This window comes from Rousettus aegyptiacus, unplaced genomic scaffold (genome assembly GCF_014176215.1).
Source record: "Rousettus aegyptiacus isolate mRouAeg1 unplaced genomic scaffold, mRouAeg1.p scaffold_m13_p_14, whole genome shotgun sequence".
In the NCBI taxonomy this organism is placed as follows: Eukaryota; Metazoa; Chordata; class Mammalia; order Chiroptera; family Pteropodidae; genus Rousettus; species Rousettus aegyptiacus.
The window spans coordinates 59,118,180-59,145,176 of record NW_023416289.1 but is presented as its reverse complement, the minus strand read 5'-3'; the positions used below and the strand labels follow the sequence as shown (position 1 = coordinate 59,145,176).

The 26,997-nt window shown below is 54.0% G+C and overlaps 1 protein-coding gene across 1 annotated transcript in view; it reads left to right on the top strand.

The window, feature by feature from the left end:
- The window catches only part of ADAMTS17 (ADAM metallopeptidase with thrombospondin type 1 motif 17), a 194,812-nt gene that overhangs the window by 153,816 nt on the left and 13,999 nt on the right, over positions 1 to 26,997 (top strand). Inside the window, exons 18-19 of the mRNA XM_036232032.1 lie at positions 1,243 to 1,402; positions 3,845 to 3,980. Coding sequence (XP_036087925.1) covers positions 1,243 to 1,402; positions 3,845 to 3,980 — 296 coding nt within the window. The remainder of the gene's footprint in view (positions 1 to 1,242; positions 1,403 to 3,844; positions 3,981 to 26,997) is intronic.

The following is a 26,997-nucleotide window of genomic DNA, read 5'->3' as shown; positions in this document are numbered from 1 at the left end:
GTCGATTCACCAATGTTATCCCCATACTGAGATAATAAAGATCTCTTTTAAAGAGGTTTTTTTTTTTTTTTTTTTTTTAATTGGAGGCATTTTTCCAAACGCGTTGCTGCAAGTCTGTTTCTTGGAGAATTTGATGTTTAATGTTTATGCACTTCGGGCAGCTCTTATCACCCCACCTCCCCCTAATACCCAAGGCCCTGCAGGCTGAGAGATGCTGGGAGGTGGGGGGGGGGCGGGTGAGGAAGATGGCTCCTGTTTCTGGCACAGTTTCCGCCTGGCCTTCCCCGAGTCGGGCCAGGTGGGCCCTGTGCATTCCGTCTTCAGCTTCTGCTGGCCTGCCCTCCCCTCCCTCACCAGGCTGGAAGTGAACTTTCTAGCTGCTTAGACCCAGGAGGCCCCACTGGGACATCACCCAGAGCCAAGCCACTTTAAGCTCCCACGTGAGGACCTGTTTGGCACTATTAATTCGCAACGTTTGTATAGAGAGATCAAGCCAGCAGGGCACCTCTGTTCTTCTAGGGCTTGTCACATGCATCGCCAAAGAGTGGGCCCATCTGTCTGCTCACTCGCCAGGATTTCAGATCCCACAGTCCCCAGGCTGAGGGATGGCATCCCACCCCTTACTCCCAGCTTTAAGCCCTGAGCCAGGTCTCTGCTACCCCGGGGGCATCCTCCTCCCAGCCCCCTTGCAGTGGGCAGGCTCACGCAGCCTTGGAGGACATCCATGGGTTCCCCCCACGGTGGGCAGCGTTTGCCCTTGACCCTGCATCACACGTAGCAATGACTGGTGCCAGGGCAGGGAAGAGGGACATTCGTTTTCAAAGAAGTCGAGGGATGGATGCTATACGTGCTCTGATGCCCTTCTAGGTAGAAAGCAGGATGTTGGTGTCCTCGTCTGCGCGGGCAGTGTCCTGGCGAGTTTGTGGGCACGTTTCTCTGCGTGGAACAGCTCCATGTAAAGTGCAGTTAGAACCCACACCCTGGCGTGTCCCCACATTCCTCCTCCAAACCCGTCCTGTCTCCAGAGGGAAAAGCAGAACTCCCTGCTGGTGACTTGCGTGCACTCCCGTCCCAGCTTCAGTAACTGTGACACCCATCCCTGCTTTGAAACCTGGGAAAGAACTGGTCCCCACCCCCACCGCCCCGAAAGGTGACAGCACAGCGTGGCTCCACTTGCAAATTCAGCAACTTGTGAGCTACGTGAGATTTCAGAAACGGCTTCATCTTCCGCTGCCCATCCAGGTGTTGCTATTTCATGACCAGAATTACGGAATCCACTACGAATACACCATCCCCGTGAACCACACGGCCGAAAACCAAAGCGAGCCGGAGAAGCCGCAGGACTCCCTGTTCCTCTGGACCCACAGCGGCTGGGAGGAGTGCAGCGTGCAGTGCGGCGGAGGTGAGCGGGATGCGCGGGCCCGGGGGGCGGGGCCTAGCCGCAGGGAGGCGGGGCGAATCCACGTGACCGGAAGCGCAGCCACGTCCTGCTGCAGATCTCTGTGCAGGATGCTTGAGTCACCCAGACTCCTGCGTGTTGAGCTGTGCCCACCCCGGGCTCTCTGACTCTGGTCTGCGGTGCGGGGTTGGCCGATGTCTGGCTACGCCACTGGGGCAACAGGGGACCCGGGGACCTTCAGCTGGCGCCGCTTGGTGGAGAGACACCAGAGGATGCTTCTGCCTCCAAATAAGCTCTTTCCTGTCTGCCACAGTGACCCCAGCGCAGGCTCCGGTGGGAGGGCAAGTTCGGTGGGACATTTGCGGCGCGGAGTCCCGGCTTCACCAGTCGCTGCCATGTTTGAGCGCTTGAGTCGCCCTCTCTGTACCTGCGTTTCCTCGCCTCTGAAGTGGGGTGATCAGCCCTCAGGCCCACCGCAGGGAGGAGGCTGTCGCACTGCGTAAGTCAGTGTGCACAGAAGGCCCTGCATTCATTACCGCATGGGTGTGGAGCTGTGACGGGAAGCCGTTCTGAAGGCCTGCAGCGGCCCCTCAGTACAGTGGAGTTTGTGGGGTCACGGGAGGTGGGACACGGGTTGCGATGGGCACAGAGTTAGGGCGGAAGGATGACTTGGACTCCGCGGTGCTAGCCCAGAGCGTGGGATTGCAGGGCGGAGCCCCGGCTCGGCCCCACCCACTCCCGGTCCTGCGCAGCTGTTGTCTGCTGACACGAGAACATTAGTCAGAGGTCGCGCACGTAAGGACTGTGCCACTAAGTGGCTTGTCCCACTTGCAGGGGGCAGGAATTCCAGCCGCAGCGCGGTCGGCCCGTCGGACACTGCCCGAGGCGGCTGTGCCTGCCTTCCCACGTCTTCGGTCTTGGTTGACCGCCACCGGTGTGGGCTCTCAGTCTCTTTAGCGGCCCCTTTGACAGATGACCTGGCTTCAGGATTCCACCGTCAGCCCTGCCACCCTTCCACTCTGCACCTGTCCCTGAGAGTCAGTCCCCCTGTCCCTCAGCTGTCCCTCTGCGTACGGCCCTCCAGCCTCCAAGCGCAGCCACCGCCCATGTCCCTGTGCACTGTTCTGTTCTTCTCAAGCAACTTGCTGCAAACTAAGCATGGACGGGACGGGCCAGCGAGCCGGCTCCCCTCGGCAGGGGGAGTGCCGTTCAGCTGTCACTGCTGGCCCAGCGACATCGTTCTATGACACCGATGCCTCCCAGCTCCCTGATGCAGTTGTCAGACCTGCAGCCAAAGCGGCCATCTGGCTTAGGCCGCCTCGGTGCTTTCTGTACCACACAAGGCCGTGGTCGTGGGCGTGAGTCACACTGACCGCGTAGCTCGGGGACTCCACAGTATCGAGTCCGCCCAACGTGACCAGTCAGGGCCGAGCAAGGAGGCTGGGAGCCAGCCAGCTTTACTTGACGTCCTATTAATCTTTTATGGCCACACTTCCCGAATGATAATCGTGATAACAGGACTATAGCTCACATGAAGTGTTGGCCCCTGTCAGAGCCTCTAAGCACTTTCTACGTATCAGTTCATTTCAACCCTGAGGCACAGTGAGTCGAAGCCAGCCAGCGCAGTGGCGGGATCTGAGGTGCAGAAGCACGGTGGCTTATGGGCGACAATACTCTCACTATGGTCACGATCAAGCCATGCTTGGACCCACACAGCCTGGCTCCAGAGGCCACCCACCCCACCCCAATCATTTGCCTCCTGGACAAAGTCAGGGGCCAAGTGACGTGTCGGGTGCTTTGGGAACGCCCAGGAAAATGGTCACATCCGGCTGGGGTAATGGGTAGTGCAGGTTCCCAGGAGCAGGTGCTAGATACTGAGGCACAGGTAGCAGCTGGTTGGCTGGATGAGTTCTCAGACCAGCTCTCAAACGCCCGCCTGCAGGACGCAGGTCCCCAAGTCTCCTCCAGACCAGCCTCCCTGGTTCTCACTTCTCTCCAGCAAGCAGATACTCTGTAAAAGGCAGCCATGACCTCCCGCAAGGGCTGATGGCTGGGTATTTACAGAGGCCGGACTTCTGCAGACTTTAAACACCAAGCGAACAGATAAATAGGTCGGCATTCGACAGTGGAAATTAAAGACCCAAATCAGAACTTTGGCCGCAGTGAATCCCTAGCTATCCAAAGACACAGGTGCTCTGAGATGTTGCCTCTTTCTGATCCTGTTCTAGACTTTTCCTGCCGCCCTTACCATGTCTTCCACACCCTCATCACTAAGGTTATGGCTCTGCCTCCCTAACTCCCTGACAGCCTAAGGCATCACGGCAGTCACGTGAGCGACACACTGATCAGAGGGTGCCCCCGAACGCTCCTGCACGAGCACGGGCAAGGGCCTGGCCCAGGCACGTACAGCAGTGGCCTCTCAGCATCCCACCGTCTGGTTTCCAGGGCAACGCAGAAGCATCGTGTCCTGCACACGAATCGTGAACAAGACCACGACGCTGGTGAACGACAGTGACTGCCCCCCGGCAAGCCGTCCGGAGCCCCAGGTCCGAAGGTGCAACTCACAGCCTTGCCAGGCACGGTAAGGACCGCCGATGGGGTGGTGGGAGGGCAGGCGGCCCCCGCCAGCAGGGGTGGTGGCGCACAGTCGGTAGCGTCGTGCTGCGCCCCGTTGTTGCTGAGTGGGCGCTGCTTGCTGGAAAGACTGAATTTCTGCCTACTGAGCCAGAACGTAGATGGAAACCTACGAACCTAGCTGGAAGGCATCTTATAGGAGGCCATTAAGAGCATCTCGTAAAGAAAAACATAATGGCCCTCATCATACACAGTGAGTGCCCGGGAGTGAGTGGGCGCGCTCTGGCTAGTGCTTGTGGTCGGCCTGTTTCGGTTGCTGAATCAAGGCCAGTGAGTGCGTATCTCGCTGTTCGCTGTTTGGGATCCATCAGACCTTTTGTTCCCAGCCACGTTGTACTCACGTGCTCCGAAGGGGATTCTCTGGGCTGTCATCCGAGACAAACTGGGGGAAACGTGCTCACCAGGAAAGCCGCCTGATTTCCAGTCACGTTTTCGCAGGCTTTCGCATGGAACTGTATGACTCTGCCGCATTGTGTGATTTCGCCACGGCCTTCTGTCCTTCTCTGGGTTTGAGGTGCCTGGTTTCGTTCTGTGGTTCCGTGTATCCGATCGAGGCATGTTTACCTTGTGTAAAGAGGCTGCGCTTTTGACATGGCAGTTTTGGGGGTTCTTAAGCTCAACTTGTGCCACTTGCCTGGTGCAAAACTTTTCACCGAGCATTTGGTGTTTGCGCCAATGTCCTTGGATTTGTCGAACTGGTAAAACGTGTGTCAGAGATGGAAGACAGGCAGGAAAGCGAGAAGCTGAGACTCGTTTCATTGGTTTTACATGTTTCTTGGCAAATTACGAAATTCTGCTCTAAGGCTGAAGGCCTTGAGGAACAGCTCATTTTAGGAAGTAGTCTTGAGCATCTTGAATATGAGCAGCCATCCTACAAACCCATTGAGCGATCAGTCAGTCGATCAATCAGTCACACACGGGGCCAAAGAAGGAAGGCCTTGCCACTGTGTAGACTCAAAGATCGGACAGGCCACCATCTCTTCTCCTGGAAGCAGAGATGGCCTGGCTTTTGTGACATGATTAGAAAGCAGGGTAGGTGAATCAAGAGAAGGAAAGGTCAGCATGGGTTCAAGGACGTGATTAGGGATCTGTGCGAGAAAAATATTTTAAAGTCATTTATGTTTTTTTAGCATAGAAATATTTTTAAAATTATGCACAGACACCAAATTCATGAAACATGAAATCAGAGCTGCTTTCATTGAGCTGAGACACATATTTCTTGGGAAAGAGCAGCCCGGGGTGCTCAGCAGCCCCTTCATCTCCCTGCAGGCCAAGGCACCAAGGCGCCGAGGCAGAGCACCAAGGAGTAAAGTTTAAAAACTGTCAGGATTTTGCTTTCCGTAGTGATGGAGCTTGTACTGGGCCGGCCCTCAATGATTTTCTAGAATGATATTCTCTCTACAGCTGTGCCGCTCGAGGTGCTAGCCACGTGATTGTCCAAATAGAGATGTGTTGTAAATACAAAATACCAGATTTCAGAGATTTAGCATGGGAAGGGATTGTAAAATATGTCAATGTTTATTATCGATTGCAAGTTGAAATAATATTTGGCTACAGTGGTCAAAAACAATGTTACTACGATCGAAATTTTACCTGTTTCTTTTTTAATATGGATAGTAAAAAATTAAAATTCCGTAGATGGGTCACCTTTTGCGTCTGTTGAACACCCCACTGTCGATCAACATGGCATTCTCAATGTTCAGGGTAAATCAGAAGTTGTTAGACATACAAAGAAACAGAAATGCGACCCATGCTCATGAGAGAAGGCGATGAATGGAAACCGGCTTCTAGGCGACGCGTTGGGGTTAGGAGACAGGAATTTCAGAGCAGCTGTTAGAATGATGCTGGGGACGTAAGGAAAAATATGGTCATAATCAATGCGCACATGGGAAATCTAAGCAGAAAAGATGAGACACTTTGAAAAAGAGCCAGATTTTAGGTCCGAAAATTACAATATCCAAAAATTAAAAAAAAAAAGAAAAAATCACTCCACGGGTCTAATAGCAGATTGGAGATGATGAAAAAAAGACCAGTGAACTTGAAGATAGAAGACTATAGTTATCCGTTCTGGACGATGGAAAGCAAAGGTCTTTGACGATGACAGAGACTGGGTGACCTATGACACGATCGGAAGCAATCTGATACAAGTGTGATTGAAGTCACAGGAGAAGAAAGAAGAAGGAAACAGAAAATAATCACAGAAGAAACGATGACCAAAACTTTCCCAGATTTAATGAAAGACAGGAGAAGTATTCGGGTCACGTTTTGAGTGTTTCGACTAGAGTCCAGGTGGATTCCATTGCGAAGCGCCCTGATCGATACACAGGAAAACACCTAGAAAAAGTGTCACGTAAGCAAGCGTGCGTTATCAGAGGTGCGGCTTGGACGAAGGGCCCCACGCGCACGTGTGGCCCGAGGCGGCTCGCAGAGAGTCGTGCCGGGGCCTCAGTCCCACAGCGTCATCAGGTTTGAACACGGGTCCGGGCCAGACACATTTTAAACCGAAAGTAAGTCCAGAAGCACATTCCTGGCGTCTCCTTAGAACAAGGGTCAGCAAACGTTTTCTGTAAAACGCTAGATAGTAAATATTCTTGGCTCTGCAGGCCACCTACAGTCTCCGATGTCTATTTTTCTCTGTTTCAATTTATGACCCTTTTAAAAACGTCAAAACCGTTCTTAGCCCCTGGGCTGCACAAAAACCGTCTTCGGGCCGGGCTCGGCCCTTAGGCAATAGGTTTACAGGCTCTGCGTCAGGTATCACTTACTCTGGTTTCGCCCGCTGAAATGCTGGGGCTACAGCCTCGGCGTGAGCCCGAGCTCTGCAGGCAGCACCCCGGGGGATGCATTCTTACTATGCGGAGGAGGGCACGCCGTTCGATCCAGTGACTTTCTGTTATTGCGCGTTCACCGCTCTTTTTAAAAGCATCCAGCAGAGCCTCGAGCACACAGTACAGCGCCAGGAATTCCAGTCATTCCACGTGTGTTTGGGGAGCATTTTCCGCTTCACCGGGCCCCGTTCCAGGTACGAGGTACTTAGGGCCGAGACAGACAAGGCTTTTCTGCCACATAACTGGACGAATATCAGGCTTCCCCCTGCCCACCACCCCCGTCTGTCCCGCTGCCTCTGTTCCCTCCCCAACTTGGTACAGTCTTCTGGATCAGACTCAAAGGATGAATGGGGCTTCCAAAAGCAGAGGAGGAAAAGAAATTGGGAAAACAGAACACAGCACCTGGAATTCGCCTCGGAGCCCAGAAAACAAATCCCTGGGTGCCTCCTCCCCGCTGGGTTTGCTTGTTGGAACCGCCTGATTTTGTACTGTTTCTTCTTTTTTTCTTAATTCATTTTTTAGACTTTTTTCAATTTTTTTTAAATTTTTTGATTACAGCTGACATTCACTACTATATTAGTTTCAGGTGTACAGTACAGTGATTAGGCATTTATATAACTTACGGGATGATCGCCCCCTAAATAAAACATGAAAATAAAGTGCCGTGGCTCCTCAAAGAATACGTATCGTTTGGCTAAAGAAACGTGTGATCTGATAGATTTTAAAACTCTTAAATATCCTAGTTTTTACTTAGTTACACACACATACATGTATGTACATACACAACATACATATGTGTATATAATATATAGATATTCTGTGTACACACACGCATATTTGAACAATAAAACTTGAATTGTCGCATAGTGTGATCTAGTTGTCATGAATGTTTCTTAAGCCTCGTGGGCTTAGGCCGGTAAGTAAAGAAGAGCAAAGACATTGACCTCAGATGACCAGAATTAGTCCCCAAGTAGAATCCAAGGCTGGGGTTGGAGATGTGCGGGGCCCGAGGGGCCAACAGCTGCCCCAGGAGGTGGCCGATGAGGAGACAGAGCCTGCACCCCAGAAGGAGAGCCCAAGCCCCCCCCCCGCCCCCACTCCGTGCTGCCACAAAGAAGCCCGAATGCCTCTGACTGGTGAACCTGGCGTTACGGTTACCCTTCGACCTTTAGAAGAAAGGCGATGTTGGTCTTTTTCTCCTACGTGCGCCTTGATTCCCCGCGATCTCCCTTTAATGTTCTCGCACCTCTTTTTCCATCGAGTGGCTGGCAGTTTCCTTGACCTTCCCAGCTGCACGCCATCAGCACTTTGTACCCTAATCCTGCCCCGTGCTCTGTGGACACTGCCCCCAGGCCCCGCCATAACCGGGCAGAACCTGGGATCCGGCCTGCGGAGCGGGTGGCCCTGTCTAGCCCCCTGCACAGCGACGCAGACGCACCGGCGACCCTGGCTCCAGCATTGGCCGGAGGGGCAGAAACCACAGGTTGGCTCAGCTGTCGCAAGTGCGGCCAGCCGCCGTCACCCAGCTGGCCACGTGGGGTGTGGCGGGAGGTGGCCCAGGTGTAACGTTCGCTCAGCCTTGCGGTGCGGATCGGCCGCTCGAAAAGTCAGTTCCAAGTCGCTGGATATTTCTCTCTAGTATTTAGGATTTGAACTGCTTCCAGGCAGTACATACTGTACTGCATATTGAATTAGGGTGATTCAGAAAAGAATATGAAATATCTTACTGGCAATTGAATCGAATAAGTCATCTGAAAGGAAGTGTATTTGGATTTTAAATTTGTCCTCTTAGCTCAAATATCTTAACCAGGTTTGCCTTGTTTTGGGTTCAAATTGAATGGAATTCCTCATGTTTTTATGAAAGCGTGTTCCGTGGTGTGTGTGTGTTTGTGTGTATGTACGTGTGTGGGGGTGGTTCGGGCATATGTGAGTGCGTGTAAGTGTGTGGGGTGTGGCTGTGTGTGCGTGAGTGTGTGTGTGACTGTGTGTGTGTGTCATCATGACTTAAGAATGAAGCCTGGAACATATGGACCTTTAGGCACAGCCAAAATCTGAAAAGACACCATTCATTTAATCCGTTCCTAGCTAGTCTGAAACTCGAAGCTTTTCTTTTTTATAAAATAAAATGAGTAAGTGTGAGTATCACCCCTCTCACCATCACGTCCTGGATACGGGGGGCTAGAGGAGGCCACCCTTGGCACGCCATCCCCCCGTGTGGCAGGACAGGAGCTGAGACTCAGGACCACTCCCGGGGTGTGGGGGGGGGGGCACATCGTCCATTCCTGCAGGTCAGCAGTGACAACCTGGGGTCTCCAGAGTGGCCCCTCTCTCTCTCAGACGTCTGGACACGTGGCCGCAGGTCTGGGATGAGGGGTGCCCCGTAAGCCATGTGAAATAAAGAAGAAGCACCTGAACCCAAAAACTGGTGACTGGCACCATTGGTCTCTTACATACCCTGCTGATGGTGTGTGAACGGTGAGGAGAAATATGGATGAATTCTAGAACTTTTTCCTGGCACTACCCACGTTCCAGAACCTCGCTTGCATTTAAAGTTTTGAAACCTTTAATTAGCGGTCTAAATGGAGGAACATTCCAGATGGAGACAGAGAAAGCATTTCAGAGTGTCGTCTTGAATTTTAAAATCCTGGGGTTTTTTTCTCCTTAATTATCCCTTTGATCATTTGAATACCTCTTCCATGGGTCATTATAGAAGGCAAGAGAATTCCCAGATGACAGTTTCACAGGTAACAGAATTCTCCTGTTGAGGAGTGCTTTGCATGTAGACCCTGGGACCAATTAAGAAGTCCTGCTCTCTTCCTGACTTTCCTGAGTAGTAAAATGTAAAGAGCATTGAGCATTCGGTCATTAAATAAATATCAAATGTAAAAGGACTGAAACGATGCAAAGCAGATTCTCTGATCGTAATGGAATAAAATTAGAAAGATCAACAACAGAAAGAAATTTTTCTTTGGAAACTCACAAATATGTAGAAATTAAAACTTCCTAAATAACGAAAGGATCAAAGAGAAGTCATAAGAGAATTTTGTCAATCCTGTCAGATAAATGAAAATGAAGACACAACATGCCAGAGCTTAGAGAATGTCATTAAAGCTGTCCGTCCTTAGGGAACAATTTAAAGCTGTAAACATCCATATCAAAAAAGAAGAAATATTTTGAATTAATAACTAACTTTCCACATTAAGACATTGGAAAAGAAGAGCAACTAAATCTAAAACATGCAGAATATATAGAATAGGACCGAAATCAACGAAATAGAGAATAGGAAATCAATAGAGAAAAACCAGTCAAACCAAAACCGATCATTGAAGAGAACAAAAACTGACAGCCATTTGGCTAGAATGAAAAATACGAGAAGACTCGGATTACTAAAATCAGAAATGAAAGAGGGACCATTATGACAGACCTTGCAGGAATAAAAGACTTAAAGGAATACTATAAACAGTTGAACCAGTAAATTAAGTAACTAAGACGAAATGGACAAACTCCTGGAAAGGTGCAAACTACCAGAACTGGATAAAGTAGAAACGGAAACCCTGAGCAGACCTGTAAGAAGAGAAGAGATTGAATTACCAACATCGGCAGCTGTGTGATGGTCAGTGCAGGAGAGCTTTTCCCCCCGATGCTTCGTGGCTGGATGTGGTACAACCCGTGACTAGTCCCAGACTGTACCAAGGCAAGTGCTAGTCCCTGGAGTGTGACCTGACCAAGTGTCACGAGGGCCAGTGGTGTCAGCCGCCGGGGGCTGACCATTCAGGTCGTTCCCACAAACCCCAGAGAACCTTGTCTTTCTCAAAGGAGTCTTTGAAGATGAATTTATTGTGGAAGGAGAGAATCTTCAACCCGAGACCTTGTGGTTTTTCTCGGTGAGATAAATGACGGAGGCGGCAGAAACCCCAGGAGGGGTGGGAGTGGACCAGTCCGTTCCTGCCTGTCAGCAGGAAGGCGACAAGGGGAAGGGCCTGGGAAGCTGGGCGGTCACCCCGTTTTCCAGATGAAGACGTCGAGATGCCGAGTTAAGTAACTGAACCAAGGTGGCTCCAGTAGCGAGTAGAACTCAAGACTTTCAGTCTTACATACTTTCTGCTGTATCATTCTCACTTTAAAAATAATAATAATAATAATGACATTATCACCTGCTTCTATCATGGCATGGAAGGACACTTTTGACCAGGGTACCTTTAAATAGACATTCAAAGATGGGACGAGGGGCGTCAGCAGGTGCATGGCGGTGCACTCAGCCCAGGGGGCGTCGTGAGGGAGCCGGGGTGGCCCCTTCTCTTCAAGGGACACGCGCAGCTGGAGGTGCGAGCTTTTGAAATTAAACACGAGGTTGATTTTGCCGAATGCTATGGAGTCGCTCAGTCTGCTGGCTCGTTCTTAGTGTCCTCTGGACCCATGCTGGAAAAGAAATGACAATTCAGAGATTCAGCCCCTTCAGACGAGGGGTTCAGAGGCAAGGCGGTGCCCAGGGGGCCCGTGCGTGTACGCGGAGTGTCCGCGGGGCAGGGAGAGGTCCCGGCAGGGATGCCGTCCTGTGTGCATAACAAGGCGACACACTCCCACCCCCAGCCAGCTGACGCTGGCTCAGAGAGGCAGGGAGGGACCCTCACGCCCTCACTCAGACCCTGCGAAGCAGTGGCCTGCACTGGCGGGAGGTCCTCTGCGTCCCAGGTCTGAGACCTTCTGGGTAAGAAGCTAAACCTGCCCGTTTAGGAACCAAACCCGTGGCCTCTGACACCTCCAGCGTCCCCGCTGTGGCCAAATAATGAATTCCCCAAGGACAAATGCCAGCTATAAGCAGGACACCTGTCACTCCCATTCCAGCAATCCGTGTACGCCTTCGTTAATCGTTCCCTGTCTTTTTCGTTTTGTTCTGTTCCCCACGAGGATGAGGACCTTGTCAATGCAACAGATATTTGTAAAGCACCCACTGTGTGCCGAGAGGGCACTGGAGACTCAGGTGTGCTGCTCCAGGGCCCGATGGCGTCCACGGCTTAGGGAGGGCTCGTGGGCCCTACGGTCAGTGACTCTGTGTTGAAATTAGGGTTCGTTCTAGCGCCGTGAGCATTTACCCATTGGGGCGCAAATGTCCGGCCCAGACAGATGCTCCGTGGACAAAAGGTCAGAGGCTGCTCTGAGACCCTGGCGTGGGTTCCGTCGGCCCCTGCTTCATCCCTCACCCTCGGCGGCGAGCTTCACCTCCACCGCGTCCTGCCTGCAGCCTACCTCAGCTCGAACTGGGCCCGACTCTGACCTTGACTCGGCCTTGACCCCTCACAGTAGCCCTTCGCATTCCACTCCGTCAGCATCGGTTCCTGGGGAAATCGCTTCAATCCTTCCCCACCTAGGCCTGCTTTACTATGGCCTTTACTTAAACGGAGTCATTTTAAAGTTGGGGACCAAAGACCATTATGTGCTTGTTGCGTAGAGGCACCAAGGCAAACCATTTGTCAGGCTCTCTCATCAGAAAAAAAAGAGCGACGTGCCCTTCCCCGGGGGCAGCCTCGCACGGGGTCGCCGCCACCGTGGACTTGGTCAAGGTCACGGGCCGGGTCTCTGCGGCACCGCGGGCCACAGGCGAACCCTTGGGCAAGTTACCTGATCTCCCCATCTATAGACTGGGACGTTAGAGCCTCGCTCGTTAAAGTCTTGAGAAGATTAGGTGAAGTGATGCCTGTAAATTCCTTTATCCCAAGTCAGCACTCGACGAATGCCAAAACCATCGTCACTGCTCAGCCACAGACCTGTCCTAATGACAAACATCAGCCAGCTGTCGGACCCCAGCATTTTATGGGTTATTCGTCATTTCTTAAGGCAGACACACACACATACACACACGCACATGCACACAGATACACACACATAGTGTCCAACTACATACTTTACCTTATGCTGCTGTTTTGCAGGTGATGAACGATTAAAGTAAGGTCCCAACATACGCTAGGATTCTCTTTCTCTTCAGAACAAGTTTATCCAATTTATATATATTTCAGGGTAAATCGAAACCACAGAAAGGTCTCGAGCGGCTCATTTTTAACCTCGCGAATGTGTCTGAGCTCTGTATTTGTGAACTCGAGACACTATTAGCGGCAGGACGGGGGTAGGACTCGGGGAAGAAAAAGGGATTATGAAAGGCTCTCGGCGTCATTCAAAGAGCGAGATTGGGTTACGGGCTCGGCGTGTGACTAGAGGCTCCGCAGACCCGTCGTGCCCAGGTGGCTCGTTGCAGACCAGGCTGGAAAGATGGCAGGACGTAAGAGCAGTGGAGTTGTGCCTGTCAGGGATGGATGTGGAGTGCCGGGTCCCGCCAGCCCTCCCTCTGCTCCCCCGTGTTTGGGATTAAATGTCACCGAAGGAAGGAGCCCAGGGAACTGGAAATACGTCATTTCTGAGAGGGACTCCTGCCGGCGTGAGAGCAGAGATTAGCACTGTGGAGGGGTCTCCTCCCGTGACAGCCCGACACGTATCCCGCAACCGGGAAGGGAAATTGTTTCAGCCACACCTGTCCAGTGAGTTGTCGAGGAGGAGGACAGAGGGCGGCCGGAGGCGCGGCCATTCTCGGGGAGCTGGTCAGGAACAGGACGCGGGCCTCGGGACATCAGCGTGTGCCTCGGGCCCCCTGCCCCGGAAGCCCCGGGATCTGCCGGCCGGCTCCTGCGGGTTCCGATTTGGTGGCTTGCGGGGAGGACTCGAGGAGACGCGTTGCCAGCAAGTTCTCTGGCCATGCTGGCCCAGTCACCACGCCGAGAGCCACCCCATGTGGTAACCACGGTTACTAGAAATTTTAACTCAAGAAGAGTGATAAAAACTGTAATTGAAAAACAAAAACAATAATTAAAAAAAAAAAAGAAAAGAAATATAGTGCGAACAGCGAGGTTTGGTGGATTGGTTTCTATGACTCAAATGGCACAATGCGTGCAAATGTCCGAGAACGGAGGGCCAGTTATTTCTCTCCTGTCCTGAGGGCGGGAGGAGGACGAGGCCCAGGGCCCAGGCCTTTGAGGGGAGAGGGCGCCCAGAGACCGGCAGCCAGTCGCCTGGGGTGTGGGCCAAGCGTTCCCCACTGTCGTCCTTTCGGGAGATGATGGACACCGTGACCGCGCCCGCTACTCTGACTTTAACCCTCACAGACCAGGAAGGAAGAGTCATCGGGGGGACAGTGACAAAAGCCTGGGAGGCGGTGGCCGACCACGTCGTTCTCAGCTGCCCATGTGGGGATCAACTTTGCCGTCAGGAAAGGGCTAAACACAGACCCCTCTGCTTCTCCAAAACAGAAGAGTCAAGGTCAAAGGAGCGCTAATTCTGAGCCTGCAGCTAAAGAAGGTGTCGACACAGCTCCGCAGGTCATGGGAATTCTGGAAGGTTCCATTCTGACCCCGTCGTCGTAGACGGACCCCACAAGACACAGAGGGGGGCAGACCAGGACCAGGAGGCCACCCAGCCGCTCTGGACGAGCCGGGCGTGACGGCACCAGGCGGGGCGGCACGTGCCGAGGGCACCTGGACCGTGATGTGGGGCCTCGGCCGGCAGCGCAGGCCCCGTCCCGCTTGCACGGGTCCAACCAGGACGGCTTTTTGTTGTCTGTTGAAGTAACCTTTCAAGGAGGAAAAGCTGGGAACGAAAAGCCCAGGGAGGCCAAGATGCGGCTCCAGCCCGCTGGGCTTTTCGGCAGGGAGAGAGGGGTTAGCACCGGGGCAGGACGCAGGGCGCACTCGGAAGGGAGCAGCGTGCACGGGGCTGGGCGCAGAAGGCCGAGCCCGAGCCCCAGGCAGCGGCGTGTGTCCAAGTTCAAGACCCAGGGCTCAGCGGCCGGGTTCCCACCCCGGCTCCGCAGCTGCCGCGGGGGGACCTCAGCCAGGCTGCTCAACCTCTGTAAAACGGGGGGTCCAGCACAGATAGCACCTACCTCATCAGGCTGTCATGTGAATCACATGAGTTATGGGAAATAAGTTGCTTAGGACAGCTCCTGGCACATGGTAAGTGCTAAATATGTCATTTTTATGATCACTGTTATCATTAGGATTTTTAAAAACTGTCCAAAGCCCCGTTCCAGGAGGAAATGCAATCCAAGATGCAACAGAACTGTTTGGATGTCACCTCCAAGGCTCTGCAGATCGGCTCTATGACACTGTGGCCGATGAGAGAAGAGCCAGAAGTCTGAGGGTGGGTTCCAGTGTCCCAAATGGACAAATGGGCAGGTCCCGGGAGCACCGCCGTCCACCCCTGGCACAGCTGGAGGACACGGCGATGATTTAGGCAGATGGTTTGTGTATGCGTTTTTGGAAAGAAGGCTGCGTGCCTGCCCCAAACGAGGGAGACTTTCCCGAGAACACACCGTGCCTGGCAGACATAGTGGGGTGGCAGGTCGGGTCAGAGGAGCGCTGAGCAAGCCTCCGTGGCATCTCCGTGGGTGAAGCCGGAGCGTACGTGGGAGCAGTCTGAGGGCCCGCAGCCAACCCCGGGACAGCCGGGTCCAGGTCTGCTCTGTCCACATCCAGGGAGGCCCGTGGGGCTGTCCGCAGCTCTGCCCGTGGAGTTTGTCGGCCTCCAGCAGGGCTCCGGGGTGGGGACAGCCATGGAGTCAGGAAGCTCCACAGAAACGTACGGCTTTTAAGTGGTAGGGCCGCTCTCAGAACAGGAGCACACCACACACACACACACACACACACACACACACACACTCACACTCACACACTCTCTATCTCTCTCTCTCTCTGTCTCTCTCCCCACCCCCTCCCTCTTCCTCTCCTTCTCCCGCTCCAGTGAGTGACACACAGAATCCCAGGTGTCAGGGTATGAGTGGTGTCGTTACAGGACAGCAGACCAGGATGGAGAGTGTGAACCTGAGGATTTTATATCCAGCAAAACTGTCCTTCAAGTATCGAGGCTTTAGAAAAAGTTTTAGGTAGGCAAGAGCTTGAAGAACCTTCTAGACTGGGACTCAGCAAACTGCCTACAGAGAGAAGTTATCGAATATTTTAGCTCTGCAATACTCTCTGGCATAACTACTCAACACTAACATTGCAACACAAAAGCACCCATGAACAATATGTACACTAACAGGCAGGGCCGCGTTCTAATAAAATTTTATTTACAAAGACAAGTATCCGAAGGAATTTGGCCCTTAGGCCACAATTCACCAATCCTTTATGGTAGGATGCTCTTCGTCTAACCAAGAGATGACTGGGGGCATTTTGGTAAAAGGGCCGATGGCGAACATTTTAATGTTTCCTCGTCAAGCTAAAACCACAGTGAAGATGGAGATAGGCATATTGAACAGTGGCGATATAACAGTCGTGAACATTTATGCCGCAAATACCACAGCAATTAATTATGTAAAGCCTAAACTACAGGAGGCACGAGGAGGTACACATAGGAACTGATTGGGTACAGGAGACGTTAGTACCTACTCTCAATGTAAGACGGATCAAGAGGCAGGTGATGGAAAATAAGGAAGGATATAAGACTTAACATAACCAATAAGGGAAGTCCTGTGTCATACACTACACCTGGATAATAGAAAATGCACTTTTATCTCAGGTGCACGTAGAACACTCACAAAATCTGATCATGTATTTGGCCACACACACACACACACACACAAAATGTCAGTAGGTTCCGAGAAGCAGAAATAATGCAAATAATACCCTCTCATCCCAAAACAATAACGTTGGAAATTAATAATAATAAATATTTTAAGTGCAAAGGTTCTCACTACATAGAAATAAAAATATATAGGAGAGAGCACCCACATTTGGCAGAAACTCAAAAGTGGGGAGACCTGACAGTTTCTCTGAACATTTAAAATCATTCCTCATTCACTCCCTTGGCAACATTTAACTAAGTGCCTACTATGTGCAGATGTCGTGTCCAGTCGACTCTAACCTCGGGGGAAGAAGTTCCCCTCTGTATTCCAGAGATTCCTTTGACAAGGAGACAAGGCAGCTCCGACCCCGTGGGAAGAGCCCATGGGGAGTGTGGGGACACGGGACAGATGCCCTCCAAGGCAGTGATGTGCTGCTCCCCACCAGGGCTGAGCAGGATGTGTGGGGACAGCCTGCCTCGCCTCTCCCTGGCTGTGTGACCCGGAGCAGGGCACCTCCCAGGAGTCTCCCTGTCTTCATGCAAGTGGAAATCAAGAGAAGATTGACGCACTCGACACCTGCCCAGAGAAGGGTCCGTTTCGCGTCGTTCTTAGTGACTTGAAGCTGGGCAGGTTGTAACTGGGCGCTCACTAGTCAAGGCTGCGCGCTCACAAAGCACCGAGCAGCTGGCAGTGTCCAGAGCAGAAGATCGGGGTCAAGGGCGAGCGGCCCCGTGAAGAACCGCCGAAGGGCTGGGCACGCGGGAAGACTTGAGAGAGACCTGGGCGGGCTGCAGCGACCTCTGGGCCTAGTGCCTTCGCATCCTTTCAGCATCGCTGTCTAGACCAGCAAGTCCCCAAACACCGTGGCACCAGGGACTGGGGCTCCTCTGAGAATCGGACGCCCGATGATCCGAGGCGGGGCTGAGGCGGTGATGCTGGCGCCGGGGAGCGGCTGCAGGTACAGATGACGCTCCACTGGCTCGCCCGCCGCTCGCCTCCCGCCGTGCGGCCCGGTTCCTAACGGGCCTCAGACCAGTGCTGGTCCACGGCCTGGGGGTCGGGTCTAGAGGACAAGCAAGCCTGTTCTGGTGTCTCAACAGGGTGGCGAAGCAGATGTCCCCGGTCGCCGTGCCGTGAGCTTCCCATTGCGCACAGAGCCGAGCCCTCCCGTCTGGTCTTCTGAATGCCTCACTCACTCATCACCTTGGGTCTGGGAGTTCAGTTTCTTCCCTTTGGAAATTATCCAAAATCAGGACAAAACTGGCAGCCACCCAAATGTCCAACAGCTTTTCACTGGTTAAGTAGTTTGGCTCTGTATATGATGCAGTGTCAGATAAGCATTATATAAAAAAAAAATCGCTCTTGAGAAAAGATTTTTGATCACAGAGGGATCGTTTCTGCTGTCGAGTGAAATAAGCAAACTGTGAAAGGGTTTGTTTCTAGCGTGACATCACGGTTAAAGAAAACATGTTCAGGGAAAAAAGACAAGGATCACGTGCGTTCTGTGGTTCTTTCGCTTTATGTTTTTACGTACCTGCCAGGTTTTCTAGTGTGCGTGAATTATAACTAAAGAAACACACACACACACACACACAAAGTATAGCTATAGAAGGAATTCCTAAAATGGGTGAAAGTCTAGGTAGAGATCCCCCTGGAGATGGGAGCGCGAAGATCATTTTAGGAGGCGCAAGGTCGCTTCTCACTTATCTCCACTGACAACCGTGGAATTCAGTTCAATTCAAAAAAAAAAAAACATCGGTTGGATCCTCAACATGCACAGAGCTATTTTGAGAAACTTCTTGACAAGTGCTGGAAATAAAGCAAATGCTTCGACAAGGATCATGCACAGGCCCTTCGGGGACAGCGGGCGAGAAACACGGACTCTGAGTGACCCCCGAGTATTTCACCAGAAAGTGTGATACCCTCTCCAGTTCCCTGAATAAAACTTTCTTTCCTTCACCTAGAAGTAAAAATTGACAACAACACGGCCCTCGGAGGAAGAGGGAAAAGATGTCACTAAACTCAACACAAGACTCGACGTCGAAGTCTCTTAAAGGCCGAGTAGGGGGCGGCCAATCTCATGTGCCCCTCTTGGTGGGAGACCCTTCAAGCCCCCTTAGACAGAAACACCTTCGCTGAACAGATACGTAGGAAACCGTTTTCAAAAATCAAGGAGAAGCAGCAGCGTTCTAGTGAAAACAGATGATTCTGACATGATCTTTGCCGAATAAAAATCTCAAAAACGTGCAGGGTGATATAATGCTTCAAACATAAGAAAGCCAGAAAAGAAATGAATCTCTCCCCTTTCTGCTCGGAGGACTCGGGCACATGGTTCCTGTAGCTCATTAGCTATTAAAATTATTAACAAATTATTATTTTCAATTGAAAGTGCTTATGGTATTCATTATTTTCTCTCGTGCCAAGACCGTATGCAATTTACTCAGAACATGAATTATCCAGCGCTATCCAAAGTTTCTAAATAGTTTTGGACCAGGTTCGCTGACTCTGGCGCGGCAAGCCAAAGGTCTCCGTTGCATAATTTATTGGGAACTTAATTGAGACTAATTGTTGTCTCTCGTCCGCTCGCCTGAGGAACATCTGCCCAGCATCTGCCGTGACTGCATTCGGTTGGGATGTTTGAATCGTTCTGGGAAGTGAAATAAAGGGCATGAATATTTTATCGTGGATGAAGCCCACTGTAACTTTTTACAGGGAACTGCTGGTGGTTTGATTAGCCAGCAGTGTTAATATGCAACGTCTCTCTCCAGCGGGCCACAGCCAAGGTTCGGGGCGCACTCAGAACACGCTCGCTCGGTAAGACCCGCCCCGAGGAGGAGGTGGGCAGCCTGTGAAAGATGCAGCTACGTCGACGTGTCCGGGGACAGGGCGGGGTGCAGGACCTGGATTTTTTCTGTGACGGGCCTGCAGGGGCCTGAGTCGATCCAGAGGGTGACAGGCCACCATGTGGCGTCCATCACCGGCACAGCCGCGTGAGAGGCGCATGAGTAGGGGCCATTCTCGTTCCATTTCACAGATGGGAAAACTGAACCTGTTGGGGGGCAGGGGGAAGGGCGGGGAACAAGGTCATCACAGGCTCAGCCAGTGGACCCGAAGGAGAACCGAGCCTCTTGCCTCCTGGGGCCCTCTCAGCCACAGCAGGGCAAAGGGAAACGGGACCGTCCAGACGATTCGGGGAGCCGTGGAGGTGCCAGAGGCCAGGGAGGGCACATCCGGGGCCTGCGGCCCAGGTCCTCGGGGCAGGGGGAGGCGCTTGAGGTTGGCCCGCGGAGGGAAACGCGGTGAGCCAGGCAGAGGGACAGCTTCTCCGCATCAGGAGGAGCCAGGCGCGGGAAGGGAGGAATTCTCCCCCTCCCCTCTCGCGCTTCCCTTATTTAGAGTCCAGAGTGTTCCTTCTGTCTGCTCACATGCACACCTGGAAATACCTGCAGTGTGGCGGGCTGGGCGGACAAGGACTGGATGACAAGGCTGGGCCCTCGGGGCCGGGCCCAGGCTGTGACAAACGGGGTGGCCAGGGAGCGACCGGAGGTTCCGGAGTGACGAGGTCATGTGACTGGAGCCGTGGCAGAGGGGCACAGTCACTTGGGAGGGAAAAGAGCCCACGTGCGGGGAGCCAGTTAGGACGCTTGTCCCGATGCCCCAGGCAACGGTGGCCGTGGAAGTCAGGGAGGAAGGCAGATTTGAGATGTCTCGAAGGGTCGGCTTGGTGGCACCTGGCGACAGCTCGGACCCGGCTCGGACTCCTCCAGACCCGACCCGGCATGGCCGGCTTCTGGAAACGGAGGGCCGCTGGCGTCTGGCACTGGGGAAGAGAGGAGCGGCTTGTGGCCACTGGCCCCCGGGTCCGGAGGCGCGGCGCGGCTCCTGCTGCCGTCCAAGCTGTCGGTGACACAGGCCCAGAGCTCCCAAGCGGGCACCAGGGGTCCCCGCATCACAGCCCAGGGGAGGCCCGCCAAAAAAAAAATAAAAGAAGAAGATAATGAAAGTGAACCATGGAGCAAAAGAGCCGAAACCAACCCAGGGAGAGGGTGGAGGAGAACGGGGGAGGGGCACGGAGGAGCTGGTGGCTCCCAGCGTCCGAGGTCAAGGGGGAGCAGGTGGGACCCAGAGCAGCTGCCGCATCGAAACCGTCGTGACCCCGAGGGCTTCGTGGCGAGTCACGCTCACCAAGGCCCCCTGGGCATTGCGACGAGTGGGGAGGCTAGCCGCTGCTGGGCGCCCGCCGCCCGGCAGGATCCGGGGCCTGTGTCGCTTGCTGTTTCTAGCTTGGTCGTCTGTCGCCCCTGGGACACTTCTCAAGTTCACCGAGGACGTGATTTTTAACAAGCCACCACCAGCGGGGCCGCGGTTTCAGACTAGGACAGAGTCACCTGGGGGCGGTCGTCGAGGGGCCTGGCCGGCTCCTGTCTGCTCTGGGGGCGTTAGGGGCACCCCGGGCAGGAGGGGTGCAGGGAGCGGACGGGAGGCTCGCCCGCCCTCCCAGGTAGCCGCGGGCGGGGAAGCGGGCAGAGCCGCGCGGTCCCTCGGCGTCCAGCTGCGCGCCAGCAGCCGCGCGGGCGAGCTCGGCCCCGCGCCCAGAGCACTCAGCGGGCCCCCTCCGCGTCTCGAGAACTCCCCGCGGAACGTTCCCAGAGAGTCTTGTGAAATGCTGAGCATTTTCATAGCCAGAGTGGGGCAGCGCAGGGTGGGGTGTCGCTTCATGGGGCTGGGCGGGGGGCAGCGGGCGGGCCTCGGGGTGGGGTTAGGGGGGTCCTCCAGCCTGCTGGGTTCGGGGCTTTGATGTCTGTTTCGGACCGGTACCGATCACTTTAGGAAAAACCATGTCACATCATGCATCTAAAGAGTCTTTTTTTTCCTTTTCCATAAGGTTCTTAGAACAGATGCTTGGGACTGATCTCTTAAGACAACTGAAAGACGTTGTGTGTGTGTGTGTGAGAGAGAGAGAGACAGACAGACAGACAGACAGACACAGAGACAGGAGCTTGGGGACCAAAGCACAGAAGAAAGCAGTGACTGAGCACCCTTGTGACAAGCGAGGGTACAGAGTGACCTCTGCAGGTGGGAGCTGGAGGGGAAGGCTCCTGCGTGCGACGCCCTGGGGTTGGCACAGCCGCCGGCACCTCAGCGTGCCGTGCCGGGGTGGGGCGGGCGTGAGGCCCAGCCCGGAGGCCACGGAGGCCGAACCCCGCAGCAGCCGGGCCGTGGCCCAGAGGTGTCCTAAGGTTTGGGAGTGCATGTCCCACGTTTTAAAGTCAGGAGATCGCAGGGAGGCTCCGGATTTTAGCTTTCCTTTTAAAAAAAAAAAGAAAGGCGTGGAAACGCTGGACCCTCACGGCCACGGGGCAGGCGTGGGCCGGATCCGGCGGCTGCCTCTGAGGCCCGGCACCGAGCTCCTCGGTCGACCGCGCTCGTGGTCATGCCCTGTGGCCAAGGTCAGTGCGTCCACGGGGGCCCGACGCTGATTTGTGCACATGGTACTTTTCTTAGAAAATTTTCGTATGTACAGATAGGTGCTGAGATGAACCGACAAACACCCGCGTGTGTACCTCCCGGTTTTAGCAGATCACGGCTGCTGTGTTTGCCTTGATCCCAGCATGTGACAGACACATGGAAAACCCCCTTTGACGCCTCCCCACCCCGTGCTCCCCGCCACCCCGTCGGTGCGTGCGTCCCCCGTTTCACGCCCACGAGGATGGCTTTAATCAGACAGAATAGCAAACATCTACGAGGACGGCGAAGCCAGAACCTTCACGCACCGCGTGGGTGTGCACAGGGTGCGGCAGCTTCGAAAACGGTCTGCCATCTCTCAGATCGTTAAACACAGAGTTAACATAAGACCCAGCAACACACCCAAGAGAAATGAGAACCTACGTCCACGCAAAAACTGTACGCGGATGCCCGCTGCAGCTTTATTTACGAGAGCCGAAACGTGAAAGTAGTGCAAGTAATAAATAAATAAAAATGGAATAGATCCTCGCCGTCGAACGGTATTCAATAATAGAAAGGAATGAAGTACTGCTACGTGCCGCAACCTGGATGAACCTTAAAAACATCATGCTCAGCACCCTCCGGCCAAGGTCGTCACCACGAGGAGGTCACCGTGAGGCTCGCCTCCCCCACACCCACATCGAAGTCAGAGCTACGTACGCTGTAGAACAGCCGTCGCCGAGAACCTCCCGAAGACCAGCTGAACAGAAGTCCTGTAGCTAAGGACATACGAAAGAAGCCACAGTGAAACCGTGTCCTGCATTACAGATTAAAAAAAAAAAAAAAAAAAAAAGTATACCAAGTGAAAAAAAAGCTAGTCACAAAGAACCACATAGTGTATGGTTCCATTTATAGGAAAAGTCCAAGAAAGGCAGATCGATAGAGTCAGAAAGCGCATTAGTGATCGTCCGGGCCGAGAGGGGTGGGGGCGCGGCGGGTATCGGGAGATGGGGTTTCTTTTTAGGGTAACAAAAATGTTCTAAAATTGGTTGTCGTGGTGATTTCACAACGCAGAATGTATTGAACTGTGTTCTCTCCATGTCTGGCGTGTGAATTATATCTCAACGGGACAGTTAAAATGGTCCTTCCGCTGAGTGATGTGTGACCTCGGGCAAGCCGCTCACCTCTCTGCACCTGGACTTCCTCCCCTGCAGATCGTGTCTGCAGGATCACGGCAAGGGTCACACAGGTTGGCCCACGTCAGGCGCCGAGGACAGGGCCTGGCACTCAGGAAGCTGTCAGAATGCGTTAGCTGGGGGTAAGCTCTGCACACACCATTCCAGAAACATCTTCCCTTAAACAGTATTTTAGCAAAGTGTCACAGTCTTTCCCCCTCCCTCCCTCCATCCTTCCTTCCCTCCTTCCCTCCTTCCCTCCTTCCTCTTTCCCCAGCAAGTGAGAACTAGTCATAATGACCCCAGGACCTTTTCAGGAAAATGCGGCAAGTTCTCAGACCCTGACCAGTCGCCCGCCTCGGTTTTCGGGGCTGGTCTAATTCTGTACTGAAGCCTCGGTATCCGTGTATGTTTATCCGTCTCGGCTCCGAGGCTGAAGGTCGCCCCTTTGTGCAGTCCTGAGTTTTAACCCTCAGCAGGAACAGAGCTTCGCGAGTGCTGCTGGCTGCCTCTCCAGACAGAAACACCTGCTTCCGGCGAAGCTCATGTTCACAGACTTCTCATGATGCTCGCCGGGCTTTCATTTCCTCTTGTGAAAAAACGAACATAAGTGATATTATTACTTTTCGGGAAATAGAGGTGCGCGCTCGTCATCCTCCGGTTTTTAAATGCAGAGGGGCTGAGTGGACACTTACCAGGGCAGCTGTGAAACGGCACCTCGTCCCCCGGGAGAATGTCACAGCCCCGCTCGTTCGAGTCCCCGTTACAGTCCCTGCTGCCTCGGGGTTCCTGGGAAGCGGCCCAGAAGGCCCGGCTTTCGGCCAGCCAGCCTCCGCCAAGTGTCCTCATCCCCGGGCCCTCGGCGCTCGTGGTGACTGGAGCGGCAGGTGCCCCGGGACAGGCTTTGTCACCCACAGGAAAGCAGAGCAAGTGTCACAGCCAGTGGACAGCGGCTGGGAACCAGGGAGAAAGGGCAGGGGCTCACATCCCAGGGGCCTCCCCTGTGCCGGGCACCTCTCTGGGCGTCACCTGTCATAAATTTATCACTTGGCCTTCCCGAGAGGAGGCGACTAAGTCGCACCAAGTTTCAGGGTTCAGCGCCCCAAGCAGAGGCCTTCTGCCGTTTTTCACGTTTCTCTCATCCAAGTCCAGTAAATTTTTTGAAAAAAACATACATCGCGTTTTCTTGCTGTAATTTAGCTAATGCAGGGAACATTCCTGGCACTGCAGTAGCACAGATCGGGGCTCAGCCGATGCCAGGTCCTTCCTGTGGCATTTCAGAGGCAGGTGACTTGGACCAGGTGTCAGTCTGAACACTTGTCGGGCTGAAATGCAACATCTCACTCGGTATCCAACACGCGACGCTGTTAGAAGAATGGGATCCTGGAGACGCCACTGTTTCTTCGTGACAAATAGGTCACATGTCGGAAGATGTCACAAGATCTCAGCCGAGTTTAAATCTCAGCCAAATCGAGACCTGACTAGAGACTGAGTGTATACGTCAGGGTGAGCAAATCAGAGTACCCCAAAACATCTCCATCCTGAACCCGGGCACTCGTGAACGTCTTAGCTTACATGCCGAAGGGAGGTTAGGGTTGCAGACGGAATTAAGGCTGTGTTACGAGTTGAGTCATTCGTCCCCCCAAAAAGATGGTGCAGCCCTAACCGCCAGGACCCCAGGACGTGACCTGATTTGGAAAGAGCGTCACCGCAGATGTGACGAGTTCAGATGAGGTCACACCGGAGTCAAGTGTCCTTATAAGAAGTTGGCCACGTGAGGACCGAGGCAGAGACTGGAGTGATGACTCTGTAAGCCAGGACGCCAAGGCACGCCATGGTTTGCCGACTGTCCCCAGGGCCTGGGAGAGGGGCATGCAGTGGCCCTCACGGCGCTCCTCAGAGGGGACAGGCCCTGCCCACGCTTTGAGTTTTGACCTCTTGCCTCCAGCGCTGTGAGTGAATGCATTGTTTTTTGTTTTTTGTTTTTTTAAGCCACCCGGTTTCTGGTACTTTCTCCAGCAGCCCTAGTAAACTCGTACAGGAAGTTAACCAGCTGGCCTTCCACTGGAGAGATTATCCCGGATTATCAGAGCAGGTCCAATAGAACCACAAGGGTCCTGGACTGAACTTGGCGTTGCCGGCTTTGAAGGTGGAGCCACGGGCCAAGGAATCAGGGCAGCATCTAGCGGCGGGAAAAGGCAAGGAGACAAAATCTCCAGAAGGAACCGGCCCTGCCAACACCTCGATCTTAGCCCAGTGAGAGCCACGTCAGAGTTTCAACCTCAGAAATGTAAGATAATAAGTCTGTGTTGTTTCGAGCCCCTTAGTTTACGGCAATTTGCTGTAGCAGTGGAGAAAAGAGAAAAAAGAATCCAGGGCCTCAGGGAGCGACCGAGCTGCCCAGGGACAGTTGGACTTGAACCGTGTGCTGAGGGGCTGAGTCAGAGCCGGACAGGATGGAAGTCGCGTCCCCCCTGAGTCCACAGGAATGCGGGTCGGGTGGCCCGAGTTGGGGAAGTGTTAACGGTGGCTTCCTCGAGAATTATATAGTTTTATTGCTCCTAAGAAGAGCTGCTAAATCAAACGTGGCTAATAAATGTCACCCTGAAGGCTTTTAGGGGACATGAGTGAAAAAAAAAATCAGGCTCAAGCTGTAATTGTAATAAAATTGTTCTGTGGAACTGTAGCTCCCTTCCCAATTGCTGGACGTGGAATTGACGGCGTTTTACCCCGGTGTCCGGTTGCGTGTCGCTCCGTGGGCGCCCGCCTGTGACCCCGCAGCCCTGCGCTCACCTGCGGCCGGGCAGCGAGCCCCCGTCACCCCCGTCTGGCCGGCTCTGCGTGCTCTGTATAGTACGTCATGTCCTGTGTGCGTCGTTCATTGGTTTAGCACCTGTCCCCATTGGAACGGTCAGATTCACTGTCTCATCGGGGCCTACGCCGTGCGGGGGGCGGTGGGCGGACCAGCTAGGCAGCTGGGACCGGAGAGGAAGAGCAGGCCGGCACCCTCGGGGACCCGTCAAAGGAGCCCGCCGCAGGAGGACACCGCGGATGTCTCCAGACGGTGGCGTGGGTGGCATGGTCAGAGCTAGTTTCAGGTGGAACTTGGGGCCGTGTGACAAAGGAGGGGGAACCGGACGGTCATCAGAGCTGGCCGCGCGGACCGAGCCAGTTTGTCGCGCGGGGAGCTGCCGAGCTTCGTGCCAGGACCAGCCGTGGGGGGTCCTTTAGCGTTTGTTCCCAGAAGGGCGTTCGGACGCCCGTTTGTGTCCCGAGGCGTCATGGCTCCCGACTTCTCAGCCCCTTCCCGCACCGTGAGGCCACCAGACACTCGGAGATAGCTGTGGTCCACGGGCATCAGGCAGGCGGGTGCGCGCGAGTTGAGCGTTCACCGAGGCCTCAGCAGCTCCGTCTTCCCGCCGCCTGCGAGTGGCCTTGTCCAGCATGACAGTCCCCAATCAGGAGGGCCGGCCGCTCTTCGGAAAGCGGGGCACCTGGTCCTGGTGTGTCCGAGCCGGCACCGAGGTGTCCCTTGTCGAGGGCTGCAGCAGCCAGCTTTGGCTGCGGCGACAGACGCCCCACGGTCTCAGTGGCTGACGGCGGGGTCATGGCTGCAGAGCTCACTGTTGGGGGGGGGGTCCCCGTGTTGGGTCCAGCTGTTCTCATGCAGAGGGCAGGACACAGGGAGGCAGGGCTGAGCCGCATAATCACACCCAAGGCTGCCGCGGGGACCCAGCCAGCTTCCCGTCCACCCACACCTTATTGGACAGAGCATGTCACGAGGCAGTGGGTGGGAAATGTCCCACTGCAAGGAGAGTGACCAGTTGGGGACGAGGACTCAATCTGCTGTAGGGCTGCTGCGCCGAGGGTTTCTGCGGCGAGGAGGCGGCTGGCCCACTCCGCGCGGCT